Genomic DNA, 17,309 nt, shown 5'->3' with positions numbered 1-17,309 from the left:
GGGTGGCTCAGTTGGTTAAGCGACTGCCTTCGGCTCAGGTCATGATCCTGGAGTCCCGGGATCGAGTCCCGCATCGGGCTCCCTGCTCGGCAGGGAGTCTGCTTCTCCCTCTGACCCTCCTCCCTCTCATGCTCTCTGTCTCTCATTCTCTCTCTCAAAATAAATAAATAAAAAAAATCTTTAAAAAAAAAAAAAAAGAATCTACCACATGCCATGGGTTTTTAAATACATCGCCTCCTTTAACCCTTCAAAACCTCTGTGTCATAAGGGATTGTTAAGCTCATTTGACAGGTAAGAAAGTTTAATATTTAATGGTTACCATGTTTCACATAAGCCAACATAGGCTTGAAATATTTTATCTACATTAGTTAGCATTCCTAAGCCAAATGGTTAATTTTCCAGTTTTACTGTTAAGAAAACTGAGGCTCAGAAAAAAGAAGTAACTTTCCTATGGTCACACAGCTAAAAATCAAGCCTGGGACTCAAGCCCTAGAATCTTTGACACAAGAGCATAGATTCTTTTTTTTTTTTTTTTAAAGATTTTATTTATTTATTTGACAGAGACACAGCAAGAGAGGGAACACAAGCAGGGGGAGTGGGAGAGGGAGAAGCAGGCTTCCCGCCAAGCAGGGAGCCCAACGCGGGGCTCGATCCCAGGACCCTGGGATCATGACAGGAGCCAAAGGCAGACACTTAAAGACTTAGCCACCCAGGCGCCCCAAGAGCATAGATTCTTAAAGCTTTATTCTCTGCATTTTGCCTTCACTATACTTCATGCAGAAAACAGGTCATGAAAAGTTTGTTGTTGAATTCCAATCAGGATTTTAGAAAACATCAAATCATTTTTGAGAAGGTTTTTAACCAGTTTACTCTTAACTCCCTTGGTGTATAGACCTTTAAAAAGCTGAGATCTTTTTTTTTTTAATTTTATTTATTTATTTTTAAAGATTTTATGTATTTATTCGACAGAAAGAGAGACACAGCGAGAGAGGGAACACAAGCAGGGGGAGTGGGAGAGGGAGAAGCAGGCTTCCCACAGAGCAGGGAGCTGGATGCGGGGCTGGATCCCAGAACTCTGGGATCATGACCTGAGCCGAAGGCAGACGCTTAACGACTAAGCCACCCATGCGCCCTAAAAATGCTGAGATCTTAAAAACGCATCTAAAGTTGGAATACTTGTCCTTAATTAAATGTGTTTTATTTAACAAATTATGTCAAATCTCTGTATTAAACTTAATATTTTAAATTTTAGTAGTTGAGATTTAAGAATATTAGATACTTGTAATTGTAATTATATTGTAATTATATTCTTCAGATTTTTCCAGTTTATAGAATTATTTCTTTTCTTTACTTGAATAAAAGCCACTGATCATACTGAGTAGAAAGCCAGTTATAAAAAGCAGCAAAATGATTAAAAATTGGCATGATGAAAAAAGAATGTTGTATCACACTGTTTTGAAGTTTGAGTTGGTTTATAGTTATAAATGCATGCTGTCATTGTTTTTACTAGTATTCTAAAAAAACAATTTATAGAGCTTTTTAGTAGCATGATATTTTTAGTTTTAATTGTCCCTGTTTAATGCCTTCAGGATATGATTACGTTATAACATTATAAAAATGCGTTAGCCAAAATTCCTGATTTATATGCAATCAGAACACTTTTAAATTTTTCCAGCTGTATCCTTCAACTTACTTCACAAAAATCTTTAACTGTGATTCATCTTACCTATTTTTTAAAGTCATGACAGTTTTTTAATCTCCAAGGCAGATGAAATCATTAAGCCTAGTTTGTTTTTGTTTTTGTTTTGCTTTTGTGGCCAAAGTCCTACAGAAAGCCTAAGAACTCTGATTTATCATTTTTAAATTAACTTAGCAATGCGAATACCAATTTTAATCCATGTTTGTGGTAGACTGCACAGTAAATTTCCCATTTCTGATTTATAAGCGTTAGATGTATAATCTACCACATATGGCTTTATCAATGTGCCACAAGCATTATATTTTCAGAGTTGCACTGAAATCTAAATTAAGAATTTTAGATGGTATATGTTATTAATGATGTATTAAAGATATACCCAAACTACAGTAAGGTACAGTGGAGTCTGGCTTAATTTAAAGTCCCTAAGGATTTGAGAGTTTAACTTCTGAAACCATCCAATAACTTGCCCTTAAATTTTCTGAAAGAGAAAAGTGAATGTGAAGTAGAATAAATCTAGAATACAATAGCAGGAGCACAAAACCAGCCTGCAGACATAAATTTTCCTAGTTGTTCTTCCTTTCATACAAAAGCAGTCCTTTTCATTATCTTAATGTAGGGAGGAGGTGGGTCTGCTTGGTGGGAAAGTTTATTATAAAGATTAAGGACATGTGAAAACAAGAAAAGCAACGAGTAAACCTCTTTTGGAACTTGTCCATGACCATGACATTCTCCCCAGCTCTCAAAAGAGCAGAATTTAGGAATTGGCCACTGCTGCCTACCCTGCATGCCACTCCCCCCACGCCCCGGACTCTCTTTCACTATTTATGATGAACATTTACTTGAACCATCTTTCACCTTCTTTTTCCTGTATCATATTAATATTTCATATAAAGCTTGCCAGAGAATTAGACATGCTATCCATATGCTGTGTAGTCCAGTACTTCACTGACTTTAGATACCTCCAATCACACCTTAGGATAATAAAATAAAAGGAGTGATTATTGACTGTTTAATTTACCTTTAGCAACCAATTAAAAACACACACTTTTTTTAACATGTACACTCTCATCTCTAGTTAATTTTGCTGCAATACACATTATAAGGTCAAAGATAATACTAAATTAAGAAAAAATGTTGCATCTAGCTTCCTACAGAGCTCTCTGAGATGTTGGGTATCTACATCTTTGCAGTGAATTCCTTTGTCTACATGCTGGACTTTGCCTTCAAATGCATTTGGTGCGTTCAACTCAAGAATAATGGTTTGGTTAGGGCACTGTAACTCCTGTTCAACTCTTTCCACCACTCTCTTTATCTTCCCACCCTCCCCAATCCCTACCTGTCCAGGTCTTAGTGCTGCTGAAGATGCTGCCAGATCTCAGTCATGTCATTCATGGGTCCCCCAAGGTTAACTGCCCACCTTTCCTGCCTTCTTGGAAAGAGAGTCAAAGTAGTCTCAGACATGACAGCCTAGCCCTTCTTTTCACGTACTCACCCAATGTTTTCATTAATTCCCTACTTGAGTCATCCTGTATCAGCCTGGAGTTTCCCAATGTGCTATCCTCCAGAGTTCCAAAGGTTACCTACCACTAGTCCTATCCCTTCGCACCTGCCCTCAGAGCAAAGCCTGTAGATGACTAAGAAGACATGACCTGGGTAGAAATACAATACTTGATCTTAGCCAAAAGGCCAAGAAGCAATTGATCTGTGTGGAAAAAGAGAAATGTATATTAATACACCTCAAAATGTATTATCATGGCACTATAAAATGTGTAGTGTACATAGTACTCTACAGTTCTACACATTGGGGATGAACAAATTGACTTCTCAGTGCTTTCCTGCCCTTGTGGTGCTTACGTTCTAATGAAGAGAATGGCCAATATCCAAATAATTAAATTAATTGGTACATTAAAAGATAAACCCCCTCAGGAAAAAAAGTAGTAGATGTAAGTAAGAGATAATCTGGGAGTTCCAGGGTGGGGGAAAAGGGTATTTGTAATTTAAATTTGGTGATCAAGAAGATCTGGAGAGAGGATCTAATGAGGGAATGTTCCAGAGGGAAAAGCCAGTGGAGAGGTCTTGAGATGGAAATGACAAGAAAAGAGAAAAGAAAAGGGAAGAAAAAAAAAAAGCCAATGTAGCTGGAGTAGAATGAATACATGGGATTATAATAGAAAATTCTAGATTTTGTATTTCTTTTGACAGCTTTGGCAAATTGTAAGGTTTATTGGCATACATTTATATATATTACCTTGATGTCTTTAGGATTATAGAGACATTTCCTTATTCTTTGTTGATGTTGGTAATTTGTATTTGTCTCTCTTTTTTTCTAATTCTTGATTGGTTTACTAGGGAATTACCAGTTTTGCCAATTTTCTTTTACATTTGTTTTATAGTTCATTGGTTTTGCTCTTTATTATTTCTTTCCTTCTCTTTTCGTAAGCTTTGATGCTCTCTTCTCTTCCAGCTCCTGTAAGGAATTTTAATCATTGATTTTCAGTCTCTTATATTTTTTATAAAATATACTATGAGTTTCCCTGAGCACTGTCATTTCAGGCCACACATTTTTAATGTGTTCTATTTTTACTGTAACTATGTTTAACATATTTTCTAATTTTCATTATAATTGCTTTCACTTGTGGACTATTTAGAAGTGTATCATCTCATGTCTAGGCAGTTTGGGTTTTTCTAGTTACCTTTTTCATTCTTGATTTCCAAATTATTTCCATTGTGCCCAATGAACATACTTTGGATTATTTCCACTTTTGAAATTTGTGGAGATTTTTTTTGCTACTCAGTATATGGTCAAGTTTTATAAATGTACCATAACCACTTAAAAAGAATGAATTTTGTTGTTGGATGCGATGTTCTATTACATCAATTAAGACAGATTTGCTAATACTTTGTTCAGAACTTATGTCTTGAGTGAAGTTTTTAATAGTTGTTTTATCAGCTATAAAGAGACTTATTAAGTCTCCCAGTTTCACTGTGGATTTTTCTCTCTTAATTTGGTTCATTTTTACTATTTATATTTTGAGGCTTAGTTATTGAGTAAATACAGATATAGAATTGTATGTCTTCTTGTTGGAGTGACCCTTTTATCATAAAAAAATCCTTCTTTATCTCTCTAGATGCTTGTCACTTAAATTCAATTTGTCTAATTTTGTATATTTGTAATATTTATATTGCCACCCTTTCTCTATTTTGGTTGATGTTTGCATATTGTTTTCTATTCTTTTACTTCTAACTTATTTATGTTCTTTTTTTTTAAGATTTTTATTTATTTATTTGACAGAGAGATAGTACAAGTAGGCAGAGAGGCAGGCAGAGGGAGAGGGAGAAGCAGACTCCCCGCTGAGCAGGGAGCCCGACGTGGGGCTCGATCCCAGGACCCTGGGATCATGACCTGAGCCGAAGGCAGCTACTTAACCGACTGAGCCACCCAGGCGCCCCTAACTTATTTATGTTCTTATACTTAAGCTGTATCTCTTATAAGCACAATGCAGTTAGGGTTTATTTTTTTAATTCAGTCTTAAAATCTTAGTTTGGACTTAATATAGTCTGTATTTTTCATTCATTCGGTCCAACTCTATCAAGATGAAGTTGACAGATAAAAGTTGTATAAGTGTAAGGTAGACAATGATGTTTTAATATACCTATGTATGGTATAATGATTATTACAATCAAGTTAATTCACACAACTCTCACCTTAGAGAATTTAAATATCCATTCAATTTGGCAGTCACAGTTCTCATGGCATAGTCTTTTTTATTTAATGAAATTCCTGGTATGAAATGCTATCTTTCTATATTTGTTTTATATTTGCCTTTAGGTCATGTTTCTCTTATTTTCTTCCTTCCCTGCCTTTAAAAATAGGTAAATCCAATATTTGTATACCATTTTCAATCTATGTAATTATAATTTTTAGTTATATATTATTTTACTGTTTTGCAATTACCTTGTATATTCTGACATGTATCATTTTACCACTGATTATTGCTAGAACTCTTGAGCACTTGAACTATGTGTTGTTGCTTTTACTTCAGTTCTCACTATTTTAAAGTTTGGAAGACATTAAAATTGGTGTTTTGTGTATTCAATAATAATTTATGGTTACTCATACATTTAATCTTTCTGGTGTCCTTTATTTCCTCCTCTTTATTTTCAAGTTTTAGTCTGGAATTTTTCCTTCTGTTTGAAGAAATTTAACATTTCTTTACACCAGTACTTTGATTTGAAGTGTCATGGAGAAATGGTTTCTTTCTCGGATTTACAAAAAGATTCATTTGGGTTGCCGTGGCCCAGTGAATGTGGATCTCAAGCTCCCCACCTTTATGTTGAAAATGTCTTCATTTCGTCATCATTTTCTCTCTAGTTTTTGTATCAGTGCCCACCTTCTCACAGTGAGCCATTTCTTTACTTGGTTTGTCATTTTTATTTGTGAGCTTATCTTCAGTAGAACTTTTTTTCCTGTGGGAACACTATGCTTGCTGAGATGATAAAGTGTCTCGTTATAGTGATCCTTCATTTGTTTTTACTGAACTGACAAGGATTTTTCCAATCCTTGTATGATCCCCAAATTGTATGATCAATTTGTGCATTGTATTTACAGCTTCATATTCCTGTGGCTTCATACCTATGCATGCTGGTGGTTTGGGTTTCAGTTTGTTAGTGGAGCCTTTTCTAGCATACCCTGAATTTATTTTGAGCCAGGGTTCCTTGTTGCTCTCTTGCATATGGATTTTTGAGGTTACTTTCACACATTAATAGCAATTTCAGGCTTTCTGATTTGTTGATGGATCTCAGTTCCTTACTCCTTAATTCCTGTCCCTGCAGACATTTTGAAACCATACCCATTATTTAATAAGACTTGTGTATTTTCTGATACGCAGACTCTAACAACATTAACTCATGATATTATCACTCCAAATTTGAAAAAAAAAATTTTAAAGATTTTATTTATTTGACAGAGAGATCGAGAGAGAGCACAAGTAGGCTGAGAGGCAGGCAGAGGGAGAGGGAGAGGGAGAAGTAGGCTCTCCACTGAGCAGGGAGCCCGACGTGGGGCTCGATCCCAGGAGCCTGGGATCCTGACCTGAGCTGAAGGCAGACACTTAACCGACTGAGCCACCCAGGCGCCCCCAAATTTGAAAGATTTTAAGCTTTATTCTTGCACTTGGGAATCTTTTTTCTCGAAACTAACTATACATTAAAAACTTTGTATATTAGATTTTATTTGGCCCACCTCTATGTGTTTTTCTCAAAAGGACTCTGTCTACTATGTTGCAGGAACACATAAACAACGTTTTTACTGTCTATAAAATATTCTGCCTTTTTGACCACAGAGATTTACTGTAGTTTTTATTAAACTGGTATTCTACTTATTGTTGTTAGAAGTCATTTTTTTCTTAGTATTCTTAGAAACTGTACTATGAAGAATGTTATGGATTAAACATTTAAGAGAATCTGGAAGGCTGTTTTTTTAAAATCATTTATAACTCTACTGATATTAAACTCATAACTTACATAATTGTACTTTTATATTCCTAGATCATCATCTTGTCTTTTAATGGAATAGAGGCAGATAATTAGTGAGCTAGTAAGGCAAGTTATTTTAAAATATGTTCAAAGCCCAATTTGAATGTAATCATGTAAATGGGTTTCATATTATGTGGGCACCATCATTAAGTAATTCTAAAAATTTTTTTCTAATTCATGGGCGAAATACATTTTGATTCTTCAAAATTACATTTTAGTTAAGGCCCCACATTAAGTTATACTTTATATTGGTCTTTGTTTCAAGGAATTTCATCTCTGCCATTCATTTCATTTACCCTTGATTGAGGATATGCTAAATACATATTGCTGCAGAGATGTACTACATGGCGTGCACATTTAAAGAACTTAAGCTACCCTTCTGTGAACAATAGCAACTCTCATCACTATCTGCTTAGGCTTTTCCCTGCTCAGTCCTTTGTTCAGACAGCCCCCCCCCAAACTTCCTCTGCTTTTCCCCTCATTAACCTCTCTCCACTCAGTGATACCACCAAGCTATTTCTTTCCCTAAAAGCCTCTTCTGCTTTGGTGTTTCTTTTTATTCTCCCATAATATCTTATGTACATCTCTAGGTTTTAATGATCACATTTTCAAATGAGTATTTGTGTGGCTCATGCCCCTGAAGGTATGCTCAGCATGTATTCATCTTTGTACCTTTGGTACTTATCATCTCTTACATTACTTGTTCCATTAGGGCCTCAAGCAATAGTAGGACTTAGAGATAAAAAACTTTCCACCTAGGATACAATACTAGGACAAATATCTTACCTAGGACTATGCAGGATTTTGTGCCAGGAGAGACAAGATATTGAATTTAGGTAGTCTAGCTAGTGCTTAAAGACAGCAGGGCTGGAGCTAGACAATTTAATTTTGTTAGGATATGTCCATCTGATCACATAAAACTGATTTCCTGAGTAGTCCATTATTATAACATGCTTCCTGTGGGGTTTTAGGGGTCTATCATTATCTTGAAGAGGTATTAAATTACATCCTAGGATAGTATGTTTTTGTTTTCAGATGAGAGATTCTGTTGACACCTCACACATGACTTGATTCATTTTTAGGTGGGAAATTAGAGGGTTTTTTGGTGTCCTTGGTGTTTGTAGAATTTTGTATATTCAAAGAGTGTTTTAAAAAGAGTCTGTATTATATGTATCTTTAAATAACAGCTGTGTTAAATCCTTTCCCCTTTAAACTCTACCCCTTATTATAATAAGAAACGTGAGTTTTTGAAAGGAACTGAAAAGCATAGGCCTATAAACAGAATAATGCAAGTCATTTAAATTAGTCATGGTTACAATTATTCTCCATAACTTCCAAGTTAGAGAAAATCTTCCTGGTGTGCCAAATGTAAGACAATGAAATTCAAATTTATCAGAGTCTTAGTTGAAGACTCTGACTTTACACATAAGTAAAAAAAGAATAGGAGGAGAGAATCATTTTGTTTGTTAAACTACTTCCTGGTCTATAAGAGATTCTGTTAATTACTATTTAAATTTCATAGACATGATTATCATATTTATGTCTTTAATTTTCTCATTATAAAAGTATTGTAAACACTTAAATGAATTTGGAATATTGGAAAAGAGGAAGAAAAATTACTTATTATCTCTCTACATGATACAATTGCTATTAAAAAATTATTGTAATTATATAGTTTTTTGTTTTAAGTAAGCTCTATGTCCAGTGTGGGGCTTGCACTCACAACCCTGAGGTGCAGTCACATTCTCTACCGACTGAGCCAGCCAGGTGCCCCCATTTTTATGTAGTCTTTTTGTTCTCCTGTGAAAATGTGATGGTATGGATTTTTTTAATACTTAGGTGTAATCATACCTCTATGCCAATATGTACTCATTTTTTTTTTTTAAAGATTTTATTTATTTGACACAAAGAGATACAGCGAGAGAGGGAACACAAGCAGCGGGAATGGGAGAGGGAGAAGCAGGCTTCCCACGGAGCAGGGAGCCCGATGCGGGGCTCGATCCCAGGACCCTGGGATCATGACCTGAGCCGAAGGCAGACGCTTAACGACTGAGCCACCCAGGCGCCCCAATATGTACTCATTTTTAAATTACATTTTATTGTATATAAATTTATATTTTATGGTATAAAATATGTCTTTTACATTACAAATTATAATTTTTATCAGCAAATTTCTTTCATGACTACACAGTAGTCATTGATTTCCCATAGCTTGGTGAGGAATCTAGGGCCCCCAGAGAGATTACTGTTCATTCTTTCTCCTCCCCTATCCCACAGGGTTGGTGCTAGGAAAATGTCAAAGTTCTATACCTCTTGCATTCCTCTTGCTTCCCGCTATTGCTTCTAAGTCAAAATCTCTCATCCTCATATAAAAACTCTTCATTTGGAGCTAAAGCTCTTCAGCTTTACCATCTTAACTGTCTCTGTCACCATGATAGGTTGTTCTCCTTGATCCTCACCCACGTTTCACATGGATGTTGGCCACCTCCCCCCTCTTCCTGAGTTCATTGTGATCATGTGCAATTTCAAGTTCATGTAATCAGTCCAACCAATACTACTTAATAATTCTTTGACCTTGATCCGGATGACGTCTAACTTTCTCTGCTATCCTGGCAATACCTAATCATGAACATTAACTATTCCCCTAGTACTTAATCAGCTCTCTTTCCCATTTCTCTCACTATTCCAGTTTGTTTCTTTTTCAAAAAATACTAACTCCCATCTACATTTGACCCACACCTCACCTAACATTGTATCCTCTTTCACTTGACATACAAGAATATCAGAAAGTAATTTCTTTAACTTAACAAATGGTATCCGTGAAAGCCTTCCAGCGGGGTACCTGCGTGGCTCAGTTGGTTAAGCAAGACTGACTCTGGGTTTCAGCTCAGGTCATGATCTCAGGGTCTTGAGATCAAGCCGTGCATCAGGCTCTGCGCTTAGCAGGGAGTCTTCTTGAGATTCTCTTTCTCTCTCCGTCTCCTCCTCCTCCCCTCCATTCTCTCTCTCTCTCAAATAAATAAATAAATCTTTTTAAAAAAGGTATCCTAGCCAATGTAGTAAGGTACAGAACAGTATGGAAAAAATATACCAATATAGAATGGAAAGAATAATATAGAAGAGGTAAGAATTAGAAACAGATGATAATACTGTTTTTGGTGGGAACAATATATTTGAAGGGGTACAGGAGAAGAAATGTAAAGCTTATTAAAGTGACTAAATTTGGTATGTACTGGTCCATACAGCAAAGAGATATAACGTGATGACAACCACATTGACTGACTTTTAATCTGCATATGGTGATAAGATTATTGTAGTTGTGAAATATAGGTGCATCCTAAGGGAAATTTGTACCAAACAATGATCTTTGACATGGTAATTATAGTTGAACTTAATTTAGTATTTTTGTATTTATTCTCATTATATACGTTTTAAATTTTTCAAATGTGCAAGAGAATTATTAAGAGAAGATACTTTTGGTTCTCTCCTTCACTCCTTCCTTCCATCTTTCTTTCCTTCCTTCTTCCTTTCAACCATAGCACAAGTTCAGTCACTCTCATATCTTTGTTTTCCATATTTTGTTGCATTAATAAATGCATGACTTAGCTCTCTTAAAATTCACATTATGGTAAGAATCTCTTGAAGTTTTTATTTGATTTGTTATTTAATGGAACTAGATAACAAATGCGTTTTCCTCCTCCTCTTTTTCTCCCTTTCCTAACCACTCTGTGTTTACCCCTACCTTCATCTTTCCTTCCCACCATATCTTGATTTAACCCGGGAGTAATTCCATTTGTGTTAATCAGCCAAATGAAGTAGTAGGGCTTATCACCTGTCTATTCATCTGTCCATCCATTCATAAGGAAGTAATTTCGTTTACTTGTTGATTTTATATTTTAATAAAATATTTCTACGTATATAGATAAAATAACATCTTTACATATTTCATCTCTTCGCCGTTTCTTCCTATAGTTATGTTTTTAAAATAGTATGTTTACACTATATTTTGCTTAGAGAATGTATCTTCATTTTTCTGGTAGGCCAATGGATACCAGGCCTTGAGAGTAGTAGTTGAGGATTTCAGATGTTCCATTTTCAATCCTCGAACAATGCCTCTGTTCAAACCTGTGTGCTTCAGTCTTGAGTCTCTGTGGGGTTCTACCATAGTAATAAAATCCTTCTCCCCTGTCATTTGGGCTGTGGCTCCCCTAAATCATTTCATATTCTTCCATGAATCTTCTATATTTCCAAAACAAGGGCAAGGTGATTTATTTACATCTTTAAATAAATGTAATCATTTCATAACACTATTTTTTATGTTTCTGAAGAGAGAAGAAAAGTCACAAGCGTCAGCTAACCATCTTTAACTAGGGATCACTCTGCACTAAATTGTAACTAGCAGGAAAATAAGCGTTAGTTGGTAGGTGGAGTCAAAGTTCATTTCAAATCCTCATTCCATAATATTTAGTAGTCATGTGATCTTTGGCAAATCACTTCACCTTTGCAGACCTTAATTTCTTCATATAATGAGTTTAAATGTATTTTATAAGGATATGAGGATTATGGAACATACATATAATTCAATAAACACTAGATATTACTTAAATAACCTTTGTTTTTTGAAAATGCATTAAAACTTATATTTGGAAGGTTACATTTCTTTGTGTTAAATGATATTTATTCAGGGATGTATCTTAATTAGTAATATAGTACATAAATCTTTGACTAAGGAATATCAGTGATTTTACATATTATCTTACCATTGATTTAAACCAAAAGATCAAATATCTTACTGCAATTGTTGTCTTAGATAATATTTCATTATCATATACTCTGCAGTTGCACCATCTTGTCAGCAAAAACTGTTCAAAGGAAATACTTTTCAATATTCCCAATATCACAGGTCGTTCTTATTCATATTAGTTAAAATGGTATTTTACAAAATAAAATTTCAAAATTTTATTAACTCACAATATCAGTGTAAGTTCAAGAATGCCATACATGTGTATTTTATTTTATTTTAGGATATTTCTCTGAAACTAGGTCCTTTAGAAGAATTGAAAAATATTTAACTTAATCATTGCTTTTTGATTTACATTTTCAAAGTTGTGTCCATTCATTTATCTTACATGACAATGACAAGTGGTATTTGTAAAATATATTCTTAGAGCATGCGTTTTGAGAATTGGATAATTGATTAAATAATTTAATCTGAAATATGAAATTGAAAAGAATATTAAGTTTATTGAGTGACTTATACGTACACAATTTCCCTTAAAATTCCATTTATAAGGGCTAGATATCATAGTTTAATATTGACATTATTTGAATGGAAATACCATCATTTTTCATTTCTTCTACTGATGCCTAGCATAAATATTTACATTTGAATCTGACATATGATAATTCATGTGTATGTTTTCTAGGTATAGCTTATTTGAGTGGAATGTGTAGTGAAAAGAGAAAATGTATTATTGCTGAAGACAATGGCCTGAATCTTGCATTTACAATTGCTCATGAAATGGGTCACAAGTAAGTAAAAATTCTGGCTATGCCACATATTAGCATATAACTTTGTAATTTGAGTTATTGAATTACATTCATATATTTTGTATTTGGGGGGTTAGGGTTTTTTTAAAATTTAGGGAAACAGATGGCAAATATCATCTAATTTAAGGTGTCTTCACTAAATCAAAAACTAATGACGTGTACTGTATGGTGACTAACATAACATAATAAAATAAAAAATAAATAGAAAAAAACAAACTTCACAGCAGGAACTATAAATAAAAAAATAAAATAAAGTGTCTTCTGAATACTGTAGCCATTCCTTATACTTTGAATAAAATCTTACTACATTATTAACATTCACATTAGGATATTCATTACATGGCACATGATTCATTTCACTACACATTTCCAAATGGTATAAACATGGCAATAAATCATGACACTACAGAGTTATTTATTATTCAGATGTTCAAAGAAAACATTTAGTACAAATAAAAATCCTTCCAACCTATAATAGCATGTTTATTATTACCTGATACAGAGTAAAGAAATTAATCTGCATGGCTTGGAGTAAGGTATTTGAAAGAAACTTCATCTGATCACATAGTTACTATGTGATGAACAGTAGGTCTCAGGAACAATTCTAAGTATTTTACATAGTTTGGTTCATTTAAAATTCAAAAAGCAAGGATCTCATTTTACAGATAATATTAATAGCAATCATAATTAGTAATAGCAACATTTATATAGTACTTACCATGTGCCAAGACATTTCTAAGTGCTTTATATATCCTCATAACATTTTGGGGAGGTATGGCTATTAGAGTACCCATCTTACAGGGGAGAAAACTGAAGTATGGAGAAGTTACTTTGTTCTCCCAAAGTTATGAAAATAGTAAGTGTTGGAGGAAGGATTTGAACTCAGTCCATTTAAATGAAGTCATACTGTTCTGTGTTTTTATCTGCTGTCTCTGGGCCTTTGATGCCTCAGGAGTAAAATGGGGATAATACCTGTGTTATGAGTTTGGTCTGGGATTCAGATTATGTAAGAACAAGGACGTATTTACAGGCAGTATATTACAGTAGAAATGGTGTGGAGTCAGACAGAATTTTGACTGTGGCCTTCCCTGCATGCTAGCAGGATCAGCAGTACATATGAAAAGTATTTTAATTGGACTCAGATTTAGTGGTCCTACTCAGGGAGGTGATCTTTATGGAGGCCTCTTTGGTCAAAGACATATTTAGTTTGGCTGGTAGTGTTTAAAAATTTGAATCAGTTGCCAACATTAAAAAGTATAAATTTGACATAAAAATGCAAATTTCCAGACCTGGCAACATTAGACCTACAGTCCCATATGGCAGCCATTCCTTGGAGCTGAGTAGCGTCTGTACCCTTTAGACTGGGCCCATCTCTCCCAGCTCATCACAGGCTGCAGCTCTGTAGTAGTGTAGTGTACTATAGACCCAGCTCACTCTATTTTCATTATATGCCTGGACTCGGTAGACAACTGAGTAAATTGAGCCATGGACTTCGATTGGTATAAGAAAGCTCACAAGAAGAATTATATAGGACATAACGGTGTTTGATTAAAATAACTTTTTATTCAAATAAACTGAAGTATAGAAAAATGATCAAGTTATAATTATATAGCTCAATGAGTTCTCAGAAATTGAGTATGACCTTGTGCCCATAACCTATTCTAAGAAATAAGACATTATCAACAGTGGTTGATTTTTGATGTCACTGTTTTTAAACGGTAAATACACTTTCATTTTCTCCCATGCAGGCTTTCAGTAGTCAGTTTGGAGTGTTCTAGAATACAAAGTGTTTATTTGTTAGTCAAAAAAGAAACAAAAAAAAAAGATAAATAACATTTTAAGATCATCATCCTTTAGGGAAAGTATGCCCTGCAATAACCTAATTCAGTGTTCCACTCCAGGAATGATAGGATTTAGACTCTTAATTCCAATATAATTTTCATAATTTAAAGATATTCCAGTTTAATCATATTAAGGAAAACCATGTACCTTATTTGAACAAAACATACTGAAAATAATGTTTAGAGGCAAGAAAAAGTTGGTATTAAAAAATTTTAAGACCACAAGGGCAAATTCATCACAAGTACAGTTTTTATAAGTTAAATGCTAGTTTCCTAATAATATAATTTTCACTCTAGCTATGCATTAACAGCATGGTATACAAGCAATTTCAGTATATTTTTATGAAACAGACAAGTAACCTCAATAGTAGAAGGTTCACTTTATGAAGCAATCTTTACTTTAGTATATGTAAAATAAATTTCTTTAATCTCTGATGAATTCTAAAATGTAGGAAAAACACAAAGGAACCTGCCACAATGCAAGTTACTTTATTAACATGCAAAGGCTTGGTCAAGAACTTCCAACTATTTAAAAAACTAAATGATATAGTTTAAGGAAAGGCCACTTGAGCTTTATGTAGTAGAAACATTGGTTTATGACCGGGAACTCAGGTTGGAATGGCTAAAATGGCAGTAAAATATTATTTTATTTGACTTTTATAGAGCTGTACCCAAAATCAATAGAAATGTGCCAAAGGTAGGGTAATGCTTGATGGATTAAGACCAGGACATATGATATATATTGAACTACTTAGTTACTAAAAAATCCTCCTTACTTGTAAGCAATATTTGTATCAAAAGTAGAGGCTACTGTTCTTCTTAATTCTAGAAAGTGGGATACACTAACAGAATAATTGTGTCTTTAACAAAGAACATACAGACAGGAGAGAGGTCATCTGTATAAATTATATCATCATCATCCAGTGTAAGATATAAAGCACAATGAAAGAAAAATGTAGGAAAAAGAAATAAAAAACAATGTTCATACACGCATAGCCTCTCAAATAGGCAGTTTTCACAAACGTTAGATAATTATATCTAGGGATCCTATGTGTGCACGCACAGAAATCAATAGAGCTCTTTTACTTAGGGATATAATTAAGTCAACTACTTAAGTGAATCGGTTAAATTCTTATTTTTTATCTTTTCTAATTTCTTTCTTTTGTTTTTTTTTTTTTGTGGGGGAGAGGTTATAACTTTTTCCAATTTATTTCCTTATGCAGAGAATGGATCATATAATTCTGCAAACCACAGTTTTAGAATGGCAGAATGATTCTATTTAAACTTGCCAATTAAAGAATGCCTTTGTAATCACACATGAAATGTTTCTACATGGATTTGGGATGAGTGTGTTTATGTTTGTTACCTTGAATTTGGTTTCTAGAATTTCCCGGAGAAACTCCACATATGGCTGGAAAAGTCAGTAAGGGCCACCAAGTAATAAAAACCGAGGCTTAAGGGTGACAATTTGAGTAATTGAAGAGAACAAAAAAATACTTCTTTTACTATTTCAAAGGAATCTTAAATGTAAAAATGTATCAAGTTTTCCTTTGGGAAATTGCCTAATAAAAAAATCTTCTAATTATATACAAAAGTATAGATTAGTATCCATAGCAAGAAAGAGGAAATAAATGATTTATACCAATGTTTATGATTCTTTTTCAGAATTATTTTCCTTTCTAAACAGTAGGTCAAGGGGGTGTGATTTTTTTTCGTATAACCAAAATTTTCAACAATAGAATGTTTTTATTGGTATTAAAGGTATTTATATCCATGAAATACAAATGGGATCTTCATTATTTTACTGTGATAGAGGTTAAAACTTTATTTTTAAAACTTTATTTTTATAAATAATACCTTAGGAAATTATTCATAAATTTGATGGAGTTTGTTGAGTGCACATGGATATACATATGCACTATGTTTTATGTATTTTATATGATCTTTATAAACAATAATTTGTTAAAGTAAGAAATTTTACTTTGATTTCAAGCCATTCTTTATTATCGATATATAGATTGTGGTTAGATTACTGTGTTTGGGGAGTGTTCCCAAGACCACCCTCAGGTTCACTGATTCGTTAGCAGAACTCACAAAACTCAAAAAAGCCATGTTATTCAAATGATAGTTTATTACAGTAAAAGGGTATAGATTAAAATCAGCAAAGGAACAGGCATATGGGGCAGGATCCAGGGAACATATGGCACAAACTTAAAGTTGTCTTCTCCCAGTGGAGTTGTGCAAAATGAACTGTGTATTAGTTCTCTAAACAATGATGCGTGAAAACACACACACAAAGTATTGCCAACCCAGGAAACTAACCTGAGCTTTGGTATCCAGGGTTTTTAATAGATGGTAATGTTGGTCGTGGAGGAATGACTGACCACCCACAAGGCAGACCTTCATTCTCCATCCCCTCCAGAGGTCAAGCTGGCCAAGCCCTACCCCAAGATCATATCATTAGTATAAGCTATCTGGCTTGCCCTAGGGCCCCCAGGTAAACAAAGATATTCTTATCACAAAAGATATTCCAAAGGCTTACAGGTTACCTCCCAGGAGCTGGGCAAGGACTAGACCTATATGCAGGTTTTGGACCACCCAAACTTGCAGAGTTAACTTTTTACTGCATAATTATATAATATTTTTTAAGTTTTAAGATATCATATTTATATTAGATTGCTAAA

At 34.2% G+C, this 17,309-nt stretch overlaps 1 protein-coding gene across 1 annotated transcript in view; it reads left to right on the top strand.

Moving 5' to 3' along the window:
- ADAMTS19 (ADAM metallopeptidase with thrombospondin type 1 motif 19) overlaps positions 1 to 17,309 on the top strand; it is a 214,333-nt gene that overhangs the window by 97,207 nt on the left and 99,817 nt on the right. Inside the window, exon 9 of the mRNA XM_081825619.1 lies at positions 12,661 to 12,766. Within this exon, the coding sequence (XP_081681745.1) occupies positions 12,661 to 12,766 (106 nt within the window). The remainder of the gene's footprint in view (positions 1 to 12,660; positions 12,767 to 17,309) is intronic.

Source organism: Leptonychotes weddellii, chromosome 7 (genome assembly GCF_054177405.1).
Source record: "Leptonychotes weddellii isolate Sample4059 chromosome 7, ASM5417740v2, whole genome shotgun sequence".
In the NCBI taxonomy this organism is placed as follows: domain Eukaryota; kingdom Metazoa; phylum Chordata; class Mammalia; order Carnivora; family Phocidae; genus Leptonychotes; species Leptonychotes weddellii.
This window is presented reverse-complemented; position numbering and strand designations above follow the sequence as displayed.